This window comes from Orbicella faveolata, unplaced genomic scaffold (genome assembly GCF_042242905.1).
Source record: "Orbicella faveolata isolate gen_17 unplaced genomic scaffold, um_ofav_v1 contig_46, whole genome shotgun sequence".
Classification (NCBI taxonomy): Eukaryota; Metazoa; Cnidaria; class Anthozoa; order Scleractinia; family Merulinidae; genus Orbicella; species Orbicella faveolata.
The window spans coordinates 28321681-28342564 of NW_028301576.1; the positions used below are offsets into that span (position 1 = coordinate 28321681).

The window sequence follows — 20884 nt, forward strand, 5'->3', positions numbered from 1 at the left end:
TCATGCTTCATCTTGGTTGATTGATCTGAGTAAATGAGCTTTCCATTCTTCGATTCTTTTCTTAGCTAGAGAAACTACATATTTCATCTCATCGCTTGAGATTTCAGCATTTTCCAAGGCAGACTCAACTTTGTGGATTACATTTGGAACCACCTCACATCGATCACATGCCAGGTCGTGCTCATGATCACAGGGGCTGACGTAATCAGGATCAGCCTGACAGCTAAGGGCGTAGACCCTACAATGATCTGGAACTCTGGAACTTGGCGATACATGCACCTACAAACAAACCATATCAAAGGAATATTTATTCTACTTATTTCCACTGACGAAACAAGTATGTTTCTTTGTTTTTTGTTTTTTTCTTTTCAACTTACTAATATGTTGCAGCACAATATTAGGCAGTTTCATTTACAGTACTTACAGGGATTAACCCTCGAAGGAAATCGAAAAGAGGGATGATTATGAAACACATTTGGCTCTCCATTGTCACGAGACATGCCGAAACTATATCATGTCTTTGTAGCTCTACAAGATACAATGTTTATTTGTTGCTTGTGGCCTGAGGTCATGATAAAAAAAGACAGTCTTCAATCCTCCATTTTAATTTCACTTTAATTATTTCATGACGTCTAATTTGACTAATTCTTTGCGTCAAAACACGGTTATTTATGGCAGTATTAAGAATCACAGATTAACAGTGATGTCAAATTGTCCTTGGGTGACAAATGAAAGTTAAAGAAATTTTAAGCACCTCGTAATGATCTGTTCCTTTTAAAAATGTAGAAAAAAACCTTGGAAGGGTTTGTTCTGCACCACCTCCATCTCCCATACTGCCAGCCCCTTCTGCTTCTCCAAGGGTAAAAACTGGCATCTTAGTCCTAAAGGTTTGCTTTTAGTTGAACGTTGTATGTTGATATTATATGTTGATGTCATCCATAACATGTACAACCGAGAAGACTCATAAACTTTCGTTATATGCGATGTGTTTAGCTTAATAATGTATCATATTTTTAGCAGTCCTACCTTAAAATCGCCTTTAAGATAGCATTTTGTCTGCTTTAATTTTTCACATTGGCTTTTTGCCCAGGAGAGACCTTTTCCATAGTCGCCCAGATTCTCAATGACAGCTGCCAATTCATCAAAAGCCTTTGCACCCTCAGCTGAGACATAGTCAAGTCCTTGCAAAGACTTGCGCACAGAAGCAGAACATACTTTAAGAATCCTACACAGCGTAGAGCGGCTCATCAGGACAAAGCCAGTCTCATGGCAGTAACTCTGGTACTGTTGGACAATCTGCTCCGGAATCATTGTTCTCACCACGTTTGGGATTTTTATCTCCGTGTTTGATGACAACTTTAGGGTTTTCTCACCGAATGGCAAATCTTGCATCACATATGAACTAGTGATGAATGCTAAGAAGTGATCAAGTTGTGGCGGCAATACTTTCATCCTTGTGTTTTCAGCTAGAGGAACGGTGGTGCCTCTACCATGAAGTAGGATATGATGCCGAGCGATGTTGAATCTGTATCTAGACAGATTTGGTAGCCACGTTTTCAGTACTTTGAAACTGACCTTATCAGCCATAATCGACAATAACTGCCTGCGCGTACTCCAGTGCCCTGCGCTCTGATAGCATTCGACAAGGACCCCAAACAACGTAGAGTCAATGTCACCCGCGTCTTCGTTAGGCGATTTTAAGCAATCAAGTAACATCTCTGCGCTATTAGGCGCAATTTCTTCTAAAGCTGCAAACACAACCTGCCTCGCTTTGCGCCTGTGGAACCGTTTTGTTCTTTCTGCAGCTTCTTCCCAAGGTGTAACCATTACATGACGGATGGGACTAATGTCTCTGGAGGCCAAAAACAAATTAAGTTTCTCTCTTGATGTACTCGTCTCAAAATTATCTCTAGATGGAGTTGTAAAACTTTCAGATGGCTGATAGAAACTTGTTGGTGTTTCAGCAATAATATGATGCCAAAACCAAACACTCTTGCCTTCCCTCTATCACAAACAGCAATAATCTTTTTGGGCCACTTAAACAGGAAGATGCTATTTTACCTCCATTTCTCCTACCACCCGATGTCATACACCAAAAGTTAAATACATTCAGTTGATCAAGTTAGTTCCACAAAAAGTTCAAATCCCCTCTCTTACCAATTTAAAGGAAAAAAAATTAAGAAAAACGAAAATAAACACAACAGCATATTGAATATGATGACTTGGTGTAGGCTGGGAACTAGTTGACTGGCGGTAAAGGAGGGAGGGGCTGGGAGGGGCTTGCCAAGGCTGGCCATGGATAATTGTTCCGTGCTTTTTTCATAAGTAAGCTTTTTGATTGAAGGAGGGCTGGTCTAGGCTCATGCCATAAGTGGCAATGAATAATGAACTATTAAGAAATGAAGATATGAACGAAAGTTGACAAAAAATTCCAATGACCTGCTTGTTGTGTTTGCTGATTAGGGAAAAGCATTTTGACATGCATTTTGCATTTTGTGGGCTTTGAATAGACGAAGTTTCCAGGTCAAGCAGGCTTGTACTGTCAAAGGTGGGGTTGCAATGAATCAGATAAGAGCGGAAAACACAATAGTAATTTTGAGTAACAATTCAGTTTGAATTTTTGTTTTCATATTCACTTGCAGAAACTCCATTTTTTCAATACAAAGGAAAAAAATCTGGAAACGTTTTATCATATTATTTTACATCGTTAGAGCCTTTACATGTATGAAAGTATTACATGACAATTTTGTTACCTTATTTGCATTTATTATGTGACATATGGTCTTTGCTCCAGTCTTTTGGAACAATATTTACAATGCAGTAGGAAGCGTAATGTACAATGCAAAATGAGCTGCTCATTTTCAATGGTTGACAGTGTATGCAGTCCAACACCATATGTGCCAAATGAGCTTCATGCAGGAAGGATTTTATCAAGTACCTAACTAATCTGGGTGTCAGTGGAAGTTGAGGCTTCGGCACATGAATTAACAAGTCTGACGTTATTTTCAATTGCATTGGATCGCATTCACTGTCAGACCACCAGTCCTGGAGGAAGTTGCTGCACCCGAAGGAGCTGAAGTGGAAGTGGGTGGGAAATCATGCAAGTGGTGTGGAAGTAGAACCCACTCGAGGAGAAGCCACAAAGACTGTCCAGCTAATAAAAATAAAAACTAAATTTTAAGAAACCTTAGGTTGTTTACTAGGGGTCACGAAGAAATTGTGTGATTATCAATGATATTACCCTCCTGGTACTTAGTAAGGAAAGCTTCATGTAATGTGTCATGTATGACAAGCCTCAGTGAAACTTTATGTCATATGAATAATAATTTGCCGTATACAAAGCACTTACCAGAACATTTTAGCATTTTCTCACACAAATACAGCTTTGCGTTATATTTTAGTACAAAATTTGAGTTGCTAGTGGATCCTAGTACATAATAGTCAGTACCACTAAAAAGAAATTGAAGAGTAGTAGATTCTATTATGTTAATTTTGAATTTTTCTATTCATTGGAAAATTTTGTAGAGCAGTTTTCATGTGACTGCAGAAAGTATTTTTGCAATTTCTTTGAACTCGAATATGTTTAGGCCTCTTTGAATGGCTAGAAAGCCTTGCATTAATCAATCTGCATATTCGTGAGACCAAACTTACTCTCAAATTCAGGGTTCGCAAAATTCTTCTTTGCGAGTCATCCAGAATGAAGTAATAGATGACCTTGAGAAGTGTGACAAGTGGCACCTTTGGAAATTCAGCGAAGAAAGTATTGGTTCGTAAACTCTGTCGTTTTCTGCAACCACTGCATCACCTGAAGAATATAGATGTTAATTGGTATCAAGGAAGAAGTTTTACACTTCAAAATCAAATGACAGAATCAGTAGAGTTGTCAATTTGTCAATAGTTTGTTAACCTTGACATCTCATCTGTGCGCATCTCAAAAACAACTTTTCTGCTTTCGTTTCACCTTGGCCAAGGAGACATGAGACTCATGCAAGTCAGTTGGTGTTGCATTTTTAATTCAAAAGTTAATGGCACGCTTAAGTGTTATTTGTTGAAATCTTTTTTTATTTCGGCTCGGTAAAAACTTAAAATTGGCTTTCTGTGTTTACGGATTTATTAAAGTACTAAAAAGAAAGCGTTCTTATTGTTTGTGGCTGACATTCGATTTTCTTCAATTTCATTCGGTTAAATTTTCCAATACAGCACATCCATACTTTCGCGATACCTATTTTAAGCAGAGAGCTTCTGTGATATTAGTAGTTTTTGCATGGAAACTGTTCAGATACTGGATTTTCTTGACAAACTGTCACCGCGTAAATCCAAACACTGATTGTAACCCCAGAGCAAACAATGGGATTTGAGGGTAATACTCCCAAGAAAGCCTATGTGAAAATCGTCATTTTTGCTCCATACATTTACCACAATATGTGAAAGGCAATTAAGTATGCGTCGTCCTTGCAACAATACATTATAACTGAGCTTTTGATGCAACTATCTAGCCTTATTTAAAAATCTGTGATGGACGGAAGTTTCCTTTTATAAAACATAATCCTGTGGTTGACCATTTTTTCTCCAGCTTCCATCGGCTCGTGCGCTAATGAGCAGATCCCGAAACTTTGCATCATCAGAGCGTGCACAGTAATGAAACTGTATCAGGGATCCACCTTCACATTTAAGACAACTTAAAAAAACACCCGTACTAGCTTAAGCAATTCTCAATCCTTATCCTTACCTTATAATTGCATTTGGCCATATTTCTGCAGATGGCAACTAACAGATATTCTGTGGTAGCATCTGTTACTCTCGTGTCATGCTCACATTATTCGCCGTACTGTCACTTTAATATTACAAGCGGAGCAGCGCATTATATTGCGTGGAATGATCCATGGTGTGTCCAGGCCCTTACATTACGTTCTCACTTAACTAACAATAAGACCCAACTCATCTTGCTTTAAAGTGCACGCAAACAACAACACTTAACTTACCACAGAAATCCATCTACATGGTTACCGGTCCTCTCTGTCAATTCCATTTCACGATTACACTGTGCGCATTGTAGAGGATCAGGTAGTAAATAGCATCTTTGAAGCCACTGTATCACATTCAATGGAGGTTCCCTTTCGAAGTCGTTGAGTTCGCTCAAGTTCATGTCGTTGTGCTATCGAGCTCCATGCGATTTGGCTCCACTATTGGCGTTTCAATTTTTATCCACGCTACCACACTCGCGCTTATGACCCTTCTATAGACCGAAAAATTGGTCCCGAAGGACCAATCTCTTTTAACATTTCGGATTGACTCCACACTTTATTATTGCGATTTAGTTTTAAATTTAAAAAAGGCGTATGTTTTGCTCTTTTCACTTTTACTTATGGCTGCCTTGAGAAGTTTAAAAGATAGAACCTAACTATGTTTTTATATACATACATATTTTTTTGCAGTTCTACCGATGCATGAGTATTTGGTATCATTTCCACACAGTTCACCCCAGCACGAGGAAATTCCCAAATCGTGCGAAGACGAAATGCGGCAACCCACCTGCCTATTATAAAAAGATACCTCCTTCCCGGTACTGATATACATAGAGACGACAGGCAGGCACATGCAAGACTGCCCATTGTCTCTTCTCATCGTGTCGTGGTACATGCCCGTCACATTTTGTAGACCCAAGAACAGGTATTCATACTCAGGAGATTGAATCCTATTGGAGTCAACTTAAACTTGGTCAAAAGCGAAAGAAAGGACTTAGAGGGGAGGTCTTACAATCATACATCGACGAGAGAATGTGGCGTCAGAGAAGAGGAAGTCATCGGTGCTTCATGCGATATTTTCTTGCAATTTTCCCTCCACGTTTTCCTACCGATAACCCAGTGCTCTGATAAATTATAGTTATTATTTCCTTCTTAAGTTTGACCTCACAAAAGTTGTTTCTTTCTTACTCTACTCTTACTATCTAACTTGATTGAACATTATTGAGGCCCTGTTAGGGGTTTTAGGGATAAGGGATAACTGAGTAAATAATTATAGGGATACGGGATGACTGAACTAGTTTTAGGGATAACAAAAAATTGCTTTGATTTCTCAATTGACACTCGTTTGGTCGCTTTTGCCAAGGATCTGCATCACCGGCTACCGGTGACTAACAGTAACGGGTCATTTATCAGTCCAAATTCAAGCAAGATGGGTCAAATGTAGATTTGCTCCTAGGCTCTTTTATTCGGTCAACCACTGACCTCATGGCGCACGTGTAACACGGGCATCACATGATCACTCATCACTGAGAGCCCAAAGGGGGGACCACTAAATGGCGATAAATAATGTCCTGTCCCTTATCTTTTAAGAAACGGATCACTTAACACTTTTTTTGGGGATAACAATCTCGGTAATTGTCAGGTTAAAGGATACCAGCCCCTGGAATTTTAGGGATAAGGGATGACTAAGCCTCCTGCCTCCCTAACAGGGCCTCGTTAATCAGAAGCTTGACGATGTACAACGTAGAAGTCCATACATTGGGATCACCCAATGGGATCGGGGAGTCAATTTCGTATTTGCATTTGATGTTCGGAGAAGCTGAAGTTCGGAACTTTTTAGTCATGCAAGTTCTGCTTCAATGCGTATGCCCGTTGCTTTTCAGTTGGTGACTTTAAGGGACCGTTCATTTATTTTTCATTACCCTCTGCTTTCACTGTCAGTCATAGCCCCATTACTTGTCTAGACTTGTTTGTAAGAGAGATATCACTCCAACATAGAGAGAACAGTACACTGCCTGAAACTGTCCAGTAGCAGAACAGTATTTGTCTAATAGGTGACAAAAAATCTGACCGGTTTGTTTCAACAACTATTTGATGAAACCTTTGCTACCCCCCAACAAAAATACTTCATAACATGGCATGACACTGAGTTTTTTATTTCAATTTCTCAATAGCTGTTCCTACTTCCTTAATAAACTTCATAACACTTAAAATAATTTTAGAAAAATATGCATTGCAATGCATCATTCAATGTGTACCCCTATAATCGTGGTAAGTAACAGGATTAAAAATGTTTTGGTTTTTATTTCAGAAACCTTGTTCACACATTTGAATAGAAAAAAAAAACGTACCTAACAAAACAGAAATTCAAAATTTAACTATTCTCATTGTTTGAAACTTGCAATTACTGATCACATTGATCTACGTATCAACTGACATGTTAGATTATTTAACATTATCAATAGTAATAAAGCATTTATCAAGTTATTTAATATGGAGCTATAGTCAATATAACACAGAAAATTATAGACTCTAAAAACATACACACAATATCTCCCCCCTCTAAAGAAAATGTACACATAGGGCATTCCAGGGAATAGGCCCACTAATGAAAAGGGAATTTTCAGAAACTAAAGCCCTGAGGGCTTACTTGAGAAATTTAATAGTAGTCTACTAGTAACATTATTTTTAACTAAAGCTATCGCATAAACAAGACATACAGTCCTCAGCGACTAAAATAATTTCAAGACACAAAAAAAATGCACAAACTATTTTGGCATTCTTGTCGTCCTAGTTTGCTTAAACTCCAAGACACGGCATAGCAGATTGTTTGCCCATATCTCTTGTCGTCCTTCCTGTTTGGGATTTTGGCGTACCCTAAAATAGGTCAGTATACATGGTGTTGAGTTAAAACCCTTTTTGGGTGGCCTTCGGGTTCACCAGAGACTTTGCGGAAATTTTCTTCCCTAGATAATGATAATGGCAATCATAATGATAATCAAAATAATGTACAAAGGTGTGAACGAAAGTAGAACATTTGCTCTGTTTACTACAGATATAGCTGTAGCAGTGTCAAACAATGGAGTCAACTTAATTTACGTGTAACTGTTTTACTCCTCTCTCGCATTCATTCAATTACGCCGGGTGTGTAAAGAGCTATTCTGACGACTAAATAATGACCTCCCATTCTTAGAATAATGTTAGGCCATATGATTGGATGTTGGATGTTGGTCGCATCCATTATAGAGATAAATCAAGGTGACATGTCACTCTTTCCGATCATGTTCATTGTAAATGGAGACAATTAAACAAATGTAGTAACCTCATGTAACTTCCAGTCTCTAACATTTCAAACAAATTAATGATAAAGAGGTACGTAAGAAAATTTATTGTTTTAGCAAGGTTGGGGCTAATAGAGAAACAAAAACTAATGACACGCAAATCATAAACGAAACAATGCGTTGAATTGATTGATGATTAAATAGGCCATTTTGCTAATGTAACTATTTTCTAGTTCCATTCATGTTTGTTATAAAGGTGTGATTATAAAATTCAGTCGAACGAAATCAATTACACAACTGGCATGTGCTTTATGGACCTACAAATGGTAAAATATTACATAAAATAGGTCGAGACAAATAAATAAAGTTATTTTAAAACAATCTAATTTCGCGTTACTTTCATCAAATTTATAAGGCAAGACCAACATATCATGCAGCCCGTCTCTTTTTGCAACCTGAGTAAAAATTAAAAGAAAAGAAAAATTCGGGTGAATACTATTAAAGAAAATGGAAATTAATAGAAAAACAAGGTTTTTTACTGTTTTTTTGAGGGGGGTGGGGGGAGATGCAGTCAGAGACCACCTAACCGGACCGCTACGTGGAAGGGTTTGGAGGGGGTGGGGTGGGGGGGTCAGTCAAAAATCACACAGCCGGACTAGGCTAGGGCCATGAACTCAGATCGCCGGGACACGGTCCAAAACCGAGCTCGGTTTAATTTTTTTTAAAAAAGGAAACCGTGTACGGTCAAGAAAATTATTAAACCGAATTGGGCGCATACACAACCGAACTCGGTTTAATGTAAAATCAAAACCGAATACGGTTTGTGTATTCTCTAGGGTCAGCAGTTATCACCGTGGACGTTATCTGGAAACCAAGCACGGTTATGAAACAACACAAAACCGAGGTCGGATAAAGGCAACCCTGTACGGTTTATAAAATTAAGTTGGTTCATGAATACCAAACTCGGTTAATACCGTGGATGTTACGTGGACACCAACCGAGGACAGTTTACCGACCGTACATACTGTAACTGAGGACAGATTTTTTTCCGAGGACAGTTTTTCAGAACCGAGGTCGGTTGCCCAGAAACAAAAACTGATCCGAATGTACAGCAAAACAACAGCTCATAAAACAAGAAAACCGTGGCAGGTTTTTACCCTGAGATAAACCCAATAAAGGAGACGATCATCTAAGATGAAATTTCGCTGTTATCCAAACACTCCTCCAAACTAGTAACACCAGAAATGTAACAAAATAGTGTAAACAATATGGATTTGAATATTGGAGCTTCTTGAATAGTTAACCAGTCTATGAGAACCAATTAAGCCTCACTTGTTCCTTAAGCAAAGCCTTAAAAACGTTATCATCATTTAGAAATGAGATTATCTTTCTAGTTATTTGCTCTTGGGTTTTAGGACGAAGGTTATTGTTATCAACCAACTGTGAGTATTGCATTGCTTGTGTGTCACTGTCAATATTCAAATGGTGCTGCACAATCTGGATAAGAACTACTTCTGGTTATGTCCACCTGCTTACAATGTCTTAACAGGACCGCTCGAGGATAAATTGTTTTCCAGACACATTCGTGTTGTCATCTGATGTGGTCGTTGTTTCCTTGTTATTATCTGGGTGGAAGAACTCATTCATTCCCTCCCCTTTCCATTCGGGTTTTCAAATCCAATGCATTTACATTTGTCAGAGCAACCCTTAACAGCTTGAAAACACTTACACCTTTTTGAGCCATTTTTTTTGTAAAAAAATACCTCTTAGTCGGCACGTTGGGTATGTTATGGATGGGTCAATGAATGAGTGAGTGAGTGAGAGATGTATGTATGTCACACCAATCAGATTGGATGTACTATAAACAGCCAATCAAATTTCTTGTTGTAAAGGTAAATGGTATGTGAGAAGATTTGATCCCGACACAGTTTAGAATGGCCATATTTATTCTTCTATAAAAGAGGAGGAAGTATTCATATATTGGGCTTACTTCAACATTTTCTGTGGGTTAGGCTGAGGATTTGAGTTACGAACGAGATGAGCCTTGAGGTTTGAAACAGTTTGTGAGTTAGTAGTACACAAATGCAACAAGATATTTTTATTTTAAGTTACAAAGGTAACTTGATACTTTTGTTTTTCACATGGAGTAAATTCAATTAGAGGTCACAAATCGTTGCTTCTAGTTCTTAGAACATGTTTTAGGGGAGACAAGACTATTTAGATTTGAAACAGTTCTAACGTTTACAATAGTAAGTGCAGGTGACGATTGTTTTGTTCTTGTTGCATGCAAACATAACGAGATACTTTTATTTTTAGTTACAAAGGGTAATTTGACACTCGTTTGTAAAGCTCTAACGGGAGGTAATGTTGCCCTCTTTCTTCCTTGCACCTTGCCCACAACGACACCAACAACTGTTGAAGAAGACGGTTGTGTCAGTTGATGGCTGAATCTTTGTGATGTGGTGCACAGCATCACAGTGACCTTTACCTGAATGTTCAGAGGCCACAAAAATGGGTAGGCTTTGAAGACTTTCCCTAGGACTAACTGGTATCACTGGCAAATGTTCCATTTGTGTCATGTTGACAACTGGAATCTTAAGTAAATTTGCTATGGCAAGAGGCATGGAACTACCAAGATCAGATGCAAAATGTCTGTCACTGAGAAATAATTGTGCTTCAAAGTTTAATGTCTGGTTAGCTGAAAGAAAAGGCTGGTACTCTTCTGGATGAGACATCCACTTGTGTACGTTGTTCTCTTGGCTTGGAACACATTTCATATGTGTCACTGCAAGACAGAAGTCCAAGTGACTCATATGTCTGGCACTAAGTCACTCGGTACTAATTGATTACCAATGATGTGGTTTCTTATTGCATATGCAATGGACAGGAAAAAACAATTACCATGTGGTGGTACACAGACATGCACCATATTGTAATTTGTTAGAACATCATCAAGAGCAGAGGATTCTTGGTTGCTGACTAAACCAGAGTGGAAGAGGGTCAGGCTACTTTTGCAAAAGTACAAATGTTTGTATTAAACCTTGACTGGATATGGTCAGAAAGTTGTGCCATGTTTTTTGATGAATTGATAAGTTGGTCCCTCTGTTTTTCACTTAGGTTAGGCAAGGGTGATCGAGTGAGCCCATATTGAGAAGTAAAGGGCTCATCTTCATCTGAAGAACTATTGTTTGAATCGTCCAATAACTTATTCAGTTTGTCCACAATTGCAGTCTCAGAGTCTTTTTGTGTAGCATCTTCGTAATTCAATGACAATCCAAAGTCACTGGTTATTCCAAACCAATGACTGTTGGTCACCTTTTGTCTGCTCTTAAGATGCTCAAAATGCGATTCAATTGGTGGAGTAACTCTTAGTTTTGTTTTGTCTTTAACTGTGGTGATTCTCTTCTCATTCCCCATGTAAAAGAAGATCCCAAGAAGTGCCAATGCAAATTGCATTGGAATCCTTGACTTCTTCAAGGTCTTGCTTAGAACTCTGTGAATTCCTTCATTTTGACTTGTACCTCCAGAGGGTACAATATGAGATAAACAACCCTTCCACACATGTACTAATAATTTGTCTATCTCATGATATGAATAAACTGTCATACAACTGTATCCACTTGCCATCACACCAAAAGCCAATATTGGAGGATACTTTAAGGGTACGGTCAGCACTCAACGAAAATGCACTCATCTGACACATCTTTCAGTGTTCTTTTTCAAAGTATCCATGTATATAACAAGCAGTTGCAACTTTTTCTCCAACCTTACTGCCTTTGGATGAGAAACTTGGGAAGCTTTTGGACCTTTCTGCCTTTTTGTTAAGAAACACATTTTCCTAATTCCATACTCATCAAATAGGGTTTGCTGAGGTAGGACCTGGACATCTGTGATTGTCATACCAGCACTTATATATGAGGCAAAAAACCTACACAACTCTCTAGTCAGTCCACTTTTGTGAAATAACGTAAAGGGCAGGTAAAAATGTTTTTTATTTGACAGAGAGTGCCTGGATCATGGCTGAGGATTTGATGCTTCTTTCTGCACTGGTAAACTCTACCTACAAGGAGCACATCATGGTCAGCGTGCGCTCCGAAGCTGCACACTGCTGTCACAAAAAAAAGATGAGTACGTGTGACAACTTTTGTGTTGGGAACTGGTACCTAGTTTAATAGTGGTTTGAACCTGTTTGCATTAATGTCGTTGATGTCATGTCCGAACAAGTGGTGTGGCAAATTATTCCATTCCTTAATAATTCTAACAAAGAAGGAATACTTGAAGGCATTAATTCTTGCTGATTTCGTTTGGATCTTAAACGGATGGTTAGCTTTAGTGCTTTTGCTTCTACAACACTCAAAATAATCGTTAAAGTCTAAACCATTTAATCCAAACACTGTTTTATAACATTCTACTAAGGACAGGTACTCTCGTCGATGCTGAAGTGAGTTCCAATTTAGTAATTTGCATCGTTCTTCGTATGGCATCTCACAGGGTTTTTGCCTAAGAGTAATTCTTGATGCTCTTTGTTGTACTTTTTCAATAGCTAGTATATCTTTGACTAGGTGCAGTGACCATACAGGACATGCATATTCTAGGATCGGTCTCACCAATGACTTGTAAAGCATAGAGAAAATTTCTTTGTTCTTACTGCCAACTGTACGCTTTAACAAGCCCAGCACTTTGTTTGCTTTGTTCACAATTACGTCCACGTGATTCGACCAGGATAAAATTCTTGACATGTGAACACCTAGGTCTTTATATGAGTCAACAAATCTTAATTCTGTATTTGACAGGTAATAAGGATGTGTACTTTTGTCCTGCTTATGCGTTATTTTCATTACTTCGCATTTCTCAGAGTTGAACTTAACTTGCCAACTCTTTGTCCAGTTTTCTAGAGAATCCAGGTCAGACTGTAGTGCAAACGTATCATCGACATTGTTGAGTTCATGGTAGATCTTTGTATCATCAGCAAACAGTTTGATAGTAGATGTAATGACGTTTGGTATGTCGTTGACATAAATCAGGAACAAAGTAGGTCCGAGAATTGTGCCCTGGGGCACACCAGATGTTACCTGGGACCAACTAGAGTAGGTGCCATGTATTATGACCCTCTGATGCCTGTTTGTTAAAAAGTTTCTAAACCATCGCAACAGTGGCCCATCAATACCATAGCGGCTAAGCTTAAGTAGAAGGCGCTCGTGAGGCACACTGTCAAATGCTTTAGACAAGTCTAGGAAAATGGCATCTGTTGTTTGCGAGTTGTTTCTGGATAAGCACCAGTCGTGGAAACAACTTAAAAGTTGTGTGAGTGTTGACTTTCCTTCCAAGTAGCCAAACTGATTTGGGTTTAAGACATGGTGGGTGGACCAAAAGGTTGTAATTCTAGAACGTACTATCTTCTCGGCTATTTTACAGACAATAGATGTTAAGGAAATTTGACGATAGTTCTCTTTTTTATGCTTGTTTCCCTTTTTGTGAATCGGTGTTATGTTTGCTATTTTCCAGTCAGCTTGCAACATCCCAGTCGAGAAAGACTTGTTGAGACTTGTTGAATAATACACACAATGAAGTTGACAATTCTAGCGTGCATTCTTTCAAAATATGGGGTGAGATCAAATTGGGCCTCGGGGACTTGTGAATGTTTAGTGCTTTTAGGTGTTTTTCCACTTCACTGGGTGTGCAAAGAATGTGGCTCAAATTATTGTAGATCATGTTGTCGAATTCAGGTAAATCACTTTGTTCATGTGTAAACACAGATGAGAAATATAGATTCATTTCCTGTGCGATACTCTGTTCATCCGTAATTTCATTTCTACCATCCTTTAATAGCACTAAGTCATTTGTTCCTTTTCACATCGATTTTATATAATTCCAAAATGGTTTGGAATTATTGTGAAGTTTCAGTTTGTCTACGAGTTCCTTGAGGTGTTGCCATTTCACTGAGTTGCATTTCTTTTTCAGTAAGTTATTCAAATTACGATAAGCGGCCCATGTTTCCTGCCTTCTCGACCTTTTTGCTCTTTTGTACAGGTTCTTTTTCTTCTTACAGAGTTTGATGAGATCCTTGGTTATCCAGGGCGCTGTGATTCTTTTCTTTTGTCTGTATTTTGGAATACAATCATCAACCGCAGTGAAGAAGATATCTTTCCATTTTATCCAGTTGTCATCAATGTCTTTATCAGATAAGACAAAGTCCCACAGGGTATTTTGGAACAGAGATCTAAGATGACTCCAGTCTGCTTTGTTGAATGCATAAATGAACTTCTTAGAAATACGACTCAAATAAGGCGCACAATTTAAAGTGAACGTAATAGAGTTGTGGTCAGAAAAGTGTTCGCCTACCACAACGTTATTTATCAGGTCAACATTAGTTGTTAGTACGAGGTCCAATATGTTTTGATCTCTGGTAGGTTCGTTCACTAGCTGGTGCATGAAGTTGTCTTGAATTATGTCAGAAAGCAGTATATGATGCTCAGAGTACCTTAGAGATTGATTGTTGGCCCAGTCTATTTCGCCAGGTTGAAATCACCAAGTAATACTATGTCTGTTGTAGTGATGTTACTTAGGGAATTCTGAAGATCCTCCAAAACGGTAAGGTTGCTATTTGGCGGCCTGTAAAATACACCCATTGTTATTTTCTTGTTGTTCGCCGTTGATATATTGATGAATAATAGTTCAGATTCATAGGCAAGACCTTCTCTCAGAGAAGCTTTAATCCATCTTTTGGAAGCAACGAGAACACCGCTGCCAAAACGTCCTCCTTGTTGTTGGTCCTTCCTGTAACTGCAGTATTCGCTCCCAAAGATCTCAGCGTGTGTTATAGAGCTGTCAAGGTGTGTTTCTGTGAGGACTATTATATCAAACGAATTGCTTGCAATTTCCGTCTGTAATTTAGCTATCTTGTTTACGATACTCCTGGCATTTGCATAAAATACTAATTTCTTGAGAAGGACATTTCACTTTTATGAATATGTCATTTTTGTATCAATTTAAGTCTTGGACATTGGAGCACTTTTCGTTGAGTTAGTAGCCATTTAGAAAAGGATATAATATGTATTGTTATTTTGTTTAAGAAATTGGACTGGACAATTTATTTGAAAAATGGAAGAGATTGTAGTATAAATGATGTAATTGTGTATGGCAGAACTAAATTATGGTTGTGATCAAAAGCACATGGTCAAGCGTTGAGTTGAATCTGTATTGCATGCACTTATTTTGGTTAAATCCACTGACCGGAAACACTACATACATTGTCTATGAATATTGTGGTTTTAACTCAGTAGCCAACTGCTGTGTTGTGGGTCACTTCTCTGGGTTTCCCTTTATCCACCACACTGCTAATTTGCAAAGTGTCTTATTTGGCTTATGTTTGCACAACAAAGACAGCAGAAGCCCAAATGCATATATATCACTTTCTTGAGATTGAGGATGAGTTCCTCTGACCACTTCAATACCTTTATTCGTATAGTATTTCTTACACTTGTCTTGATTTCTTTGTGAGAGCTTGTAGAGTTTCCCTTTGGATAGTCTGGCTGTTTGACCGAAATGTATTATTACAGGTTGTACAGTGTTTTTGTTGTCACTAATTGTCTCATTGTCACCATTAAAATCATTATGAAGGTATCCCTCGGAATGAATGTATGACAGGGCATCTGAACACTTAACGTGTTTAAGTATTTCATGATGTACTTTGGTCAGGCATCGAGTCCTGGTTGACTTCATTGTTTTGGTTCACAGTTCCCCTGGTCAACCTCTTCCTTAAATTTGTGTAATATTTCTGGATTTATACATTGTTCTGCTAGACAATGGTCAAATTGAATTCAATGAGGTACAATAATATTTTTGTGACAATCTGATGAAAGGAACACAGAATTTATCATGTACTTTTTTAATTGACATTTTTATTGATCACAGGTCGAGTATTGATAATATATTTTAACTTCCGTAAAGTAGAAATCCCAAAAATACCATGATAGTATCTTTATTTATAACCTTGTAGTTGTTTGGCAAGCACTATAGTCATCTCTCAGTAGTCTGAGCCTCAAAGTTGTTCTTTCGTTCCTGAGACTAACTCCAACATCTGCTCACGCGGACATTTTTCAGCATCAGAGAGGTGAGCAGTAATTTCAGAAACAACATTGGAAATGTGCTCTTTTATGTCATGTAGTGGCTCTGTAGGGAGGACTTCATACATGCCTAAAAAGACAAACAAAAGCAAATAACATTTTTTATCATATTACTTCATGATTACAATATACATCTAGTTAAAAAGTCTTTAAGATGAAGGTATTAAGGAAGATTACTATCTTGCTTATCATATTTTGATTAGTACCGTAGTTTCTCGGTTATAAGGCGCACGGTTTTTTCGAGGAAAATCTGTTTTTTCTTGGGAAGTTTTTGCCAAAATTGGGGTGCGCCTTATAGCCGAATATTTTCGCGCAAAAAAATCTAACGACAGCAATTTTACCGGAACTTACAGTTAAAACTAGACAAATAAAAGACACTAAACATTGGTCATTGACTTTTTTAAGATTTGGTGGTTCTGAAAAGAACCGGGTGGCTCTGAAAAGAGCCGTTGTTGTTTTGAAATTTATTGATGTCTAGTCTTCCTCCTCGCTATCCGTGTCAAACTCGTTCTCCAGTTCATCATCTGCTTCCTCGTCTCCAGCTTCTTCTTCGTCCCACACAGCTTCGTCCTTGGTGCCGTCCAGAGCATTTGATATTCCACAGCACTTGAATGAGTTCGCGATCAAATCAGCGGGTATCTCTTGCCATGCCTTTTGGATCCACTGCAAAACCAGTTCTTTGCTCGGCGCACGCTTCTTCCCCGACGGAGTGTAAGTGAACGGACCGTTCACCATCCAAGTCTGGTATTGGGATCGCACCTTGGTCTTAAAAGGTTTGTTGATACACTTGTCCAGGGGCTGCAACACGGGCGTAAGTCCACCCGGAATAACTGCGACTACTACGTTTCGCCTCACCAGAAGATCTCTCACGGCGTTTGTCAAATGCCCACGGAATGAATCCCACACGAGGAGAGCTCTTTGGTCTGGGGTGTACCGAAGATTGCGTCGAAACCACTCCATTACTCCTAGAAATTAATAAGAAATACAGTCTTAGAATGCTAGAAAGCTTTATTATCAAGGCCGCATTGTGTTAAACAACTGCACGAGAAAAGCTAACAAACTGAAATTTGCATACGCGCGTACGTGCTAAACAGCACGTGCTAGGTAACACGATACGTCAACAATGAAATTCGAATCTCGTTTCTGAGAAACAAGAAGTGTACTCGTCTGGCTCGCTTGTTGAAAAGATACTGCTCAGAATAAACAGTGTTTTAGCTTACCTTCTTCGTCCATCCAGCCCTTCTTGTGAACGGAGACCTGCATCCTTGGTGGCACGTTGATTTTCAGCTGTCGAACTCCTTTGAATATGACCTTCGGGGGAAGTTTCTCGCCGTTCGCTTTCACCGTTAGTGCAACTGTGAAACTCTGCTTGTCGGCACCGCATGACAACACTGGAACTGTTCTATTCCCGGTGAACTCCAAGGTTCTGGATCTCTGGTTCTCGGATCGTTGAATATTTATTAGAATCTTTATAAAAAACGAAATATGTCTCCTGAGCAGGAAAGCTGAAATTAACGTGTATGCGTTGTTTGTTTACACGCAAGTTTATCATTAGAGGTGCGAACTTTTAGCTTTTGTTTTCGTGTATATCATTAAATGTGTGACTTTTTCACTTTTGTTGAAATTTGTTCACGTTTACAGAGAGTTCGCGTGCTAATTGTGCCAAGAGAATAAAATTTTATCTTTATGAACTCTTCATTTCTTGGTGCGTCTTATAACCGAGTATTTTCACATAATTTTCAGTTTGGGAACTTTGCATGATTAAGTTGCCAAGTTTGGGGTGCGTCTTATAGCCGAGTGCGCCTTATAACCGAGAAACTACGGTAAATGGTTATAATCACATTGATTATAATTTCTGTACCCAGGTGGATTTCTTACATGCTCTTATCCTGGTCATTGACCAATAATGCTGGTACTCTTTGAATGCCCTCCAGATGGTCCTTCAAGTTTTGCTACAGTTTTTTCTTTAATCCCTCATCGCTTAATCCCCTCGCCACGCACTCAGCTCTCAACTCCACTATTGTCATATCTTTGGTCTGATTTCTCCATTTCGTTTCCTCCTTCTGGCTGGTCCTGCTCTAACTATGCTGCAGCAGTCTGCTAGGGATAGATGTGGGCTCCTAAGCTATAAACTAGGTCACAATATCTGTGTGAGTCACCACTACAGCCACTGCAACCATTGTTTCCACCCTCTGCTCATCACTCTCAAACTGCTGCTCTGGCCCATTACCATGAAAAAAAAATGCACCACATCCATTACTGAAATCCCCTTACTTGTTTGCAAGTTGTTGGGAAGCTGATCCAAACATTCTCGCCTGGTGTCAATATATGCCAATTGTTCCACCTCCTTTGCACTACATCTCCCAAGGATGAAAATATGTGGTTTTTCAACTAGTGCAGGGACATCTATGTTGCCACGCCGCTTAGCTTTCATTTCTGTTGAAGTGTAGTGGAAGGCCTGATCATAAACACACTTGATGAGATAAAGGAGGTGGCCATGGTTAAAAATTGTTGAACCATCCCCCCATACCATCAAGTGTCTGGTTCTCTCAAATTTGATCAGTCGTTCTCTTCTTTGACCTGGAGTGTCCCTTGGATGGTTTTCGTCTCCCAATACTTTCAGCCATTAAGTTATCTCCTCATCATTCATATGGTCATATTCATTGTTGGTATATCTTCTTACTACTCCAAGTTGCTCACACGTGTCCAGTTCTCTTTTCCTTATTTCTGTCAAAGGTATCTTTCTTCCAGAGACTGTGAACTGTACCTTTTTCAGAGTGCCATCAGTGTTGAGGACCAGTTTCTTGTACCTCTTAGGCACCACTAACTCACCAATGGTATATTCTCCTACGTCAAGTTTTCCCTAACATGAATAGAAAATGTATCAAGTGTAAATTTTGTATTTTTTATTGTCGGTGAAGTTTCAGAGCACTTTTAATGAATCAATTCATGTTAAAGTTAGTTTCACAAGGAAACAAAATCAGAAAAGTAGACAGACAATTATTCCTTGAGTTTTTTGTTTTGCTACACAGTGTATGCTCACCTGGAAGAAGATCTGAAGTTGAAAAATATTTATAATATATTGTTGTTACATTACTCTTTGGCTTTACAGGTATACTAGACATATATAAAAGAAATTATTCTTTGGTCTTATACCAGACATATAAAAAATACGCCACATGACAAACTTTAAGTGTTTCTTTGATTTCTCTGGTTGTTCTAGGTGTTGGTACAGTGTTCTCTCCTCCATATGTTCTGTTCAGCTTCCGTCTTGCCTTTGCTGGCCTTCTATGGAACTGCTGGAAGCACTGTAGGTCCACCCCCTGTTCTATCAGGTACTCCTTGACAATCATGTTGCCTACTTTTTGATCTTGAAGGCCATGTCTTCTTGCCAGGTTTGAGTAATTCATCTGTAAAGTTACTGACCATTAGCATACTCAGGTGCTAGATAATGATGAATATCAGTTTATATTACAATAATGGAAGTAGATTTAAACTGATAAAATTTATGCAAAGTCTTTTTTTGGATAAATATGACATGTAAATGTATCATTTTTATTGTCTTAACTCACCTTTCCACCATCCTTCATGTTTCTTACTTCTTGCAAGAGACTCTCTTTGTCAAACAGGACTGATGATGTTGGTGGTGAATGATTTTTATGTTTTCTCTTGCCAAGAGCTTCCTCGTTCTTACGTTTTTGTGCCCTAGTTGAAGCATCTGTGGATGACTCATAGTGAAGTGACTTTCTTTGTTTTGACTTCTGGGTGATTGACTGCCACGTTGCTAACATTGCATCACAATCCCTTTTGGACCACTCATCCTGAATTTTATTTTTTCTCGGCGTGCTCTCTCTCGACACTGCTGCTTTTTCCCAATGGCATCTTTCTTTTTTTGGAGCTGAAGTTCCTTCACTTTTGTTTGTGCTTCAGCAAAGCTTACCTTGAATATTTTCTCAAAGTGGCCATTCACTTTTGAATAAATGTGTTTTACAGCAGTTTTAATGCTTTTTGCATTGGTTTCACTTTACTTTGTGTCTTCACCCACTGTCAATAAGGGCTTGTCTTAAAAGTTTTTAGGACTTGAAGGTTTCTCCATTGGGGAAAAGATTGTGGGTGGCATAATAGTGCACCTGACAACCTCCGCAATTTGACAGTGTGTGCTGTTTCTTCTGTGCTTTATTACATGCTTTCCTGTTTACCACTGAAAATGTGTCTTGGTACTGGGCCCTGGCTTTTGAGTTCATCTTTCAGAAAGAGCTGTAAATTGCTTTGGATTTCTTGACACAAGTGGACTGCTCAACCCCAAAGATTTCCTGACTGTCACCTTCGAACGCTGCAAGATAGTTCTTCCACCTTTCACTAGGGTCAGTTTCAATCAAGGCACTCCCAACCTTACGAAAGCTCTCCTTTGCAGCAACTCTTGCAAATTCACAATTAACAATGACAGACATTTTTGTTTCACACAAATACAGTTAGCTCATTATCGCATAGAACCATTGTCAGGGAACAAAATCTTGAAGTAAAATATAAAACTTTAAGGTAAAAAGCTGTTAAAATTATGAGTCTAAACATTTTCAATCTGTTTGATCATCATCAGAGTGAAATAATATGCATACACTCAGTGTTCTTATAGTTTGGGTGAATGCCAGTGATGTAATACCTGTTACCATGGGGAACAAGGTGAGGTCTAGGATTGCACTTGTTTGTTTAGTGCAATGTAGAACACTTCTTT

The 20884-nt window shown here is 38.7% G+C and overlaps 1 protein-coding gene and 2 pseudogenes across 1 annotated transcript; all 3 read right to left on the reverse strand.

The window, feature by feature from the left end:
• On the reverse strand, positions 1-1959 carry LOC149099431 (uncharacterized). Its single transcript, XM_089278605.1, has 2 exons — positions 1027-1959; positions 1-279 (listed from the first exon to the last, which is right to left on the reverse strand). The coding sequence occupies exons 1-2, from the start codon at positions 1825-1827 to the stop codon at positions 1-3; spliced, it is 1080 nt and encodes a 359-aa protein (XP_089134731.1). The 5' UTR covers positions 1828-1959.
• Positions 1960-9334: 7375 nt separating this feature from the next.
• Positions 9335-11608, reverse strand: LOC149099432 (uncharacterized; annotated as a pseudogene).
• Positions 11609-16626: 5018 nt separating this feature from the next.
• On the reverse strand, positions 16627-19742 carry LOC149099433 (uncharacterized; annotated as a pseudogene).
• Positions 19743-20884: the final 1142 nt, after the last annotated feature.

Excerpts from the sequence above, each read along its gene's own strand:
- LOC149099431 (XM_089278605.1), bottom strand. The coding sequence starts at position 1,827 with ATGGTTACACCTTGGGAAGAAGCTGCAGAAAGAACAAAACGGTTCCAC. Across the intron at positions 280-1,026 it reads ATCTTAAAGGCGATTTTAAG|GTGCATGTATCGCCAAGTTC; the intron begins GTAGGACTGCTA and ends GTTTGTTTGTAG.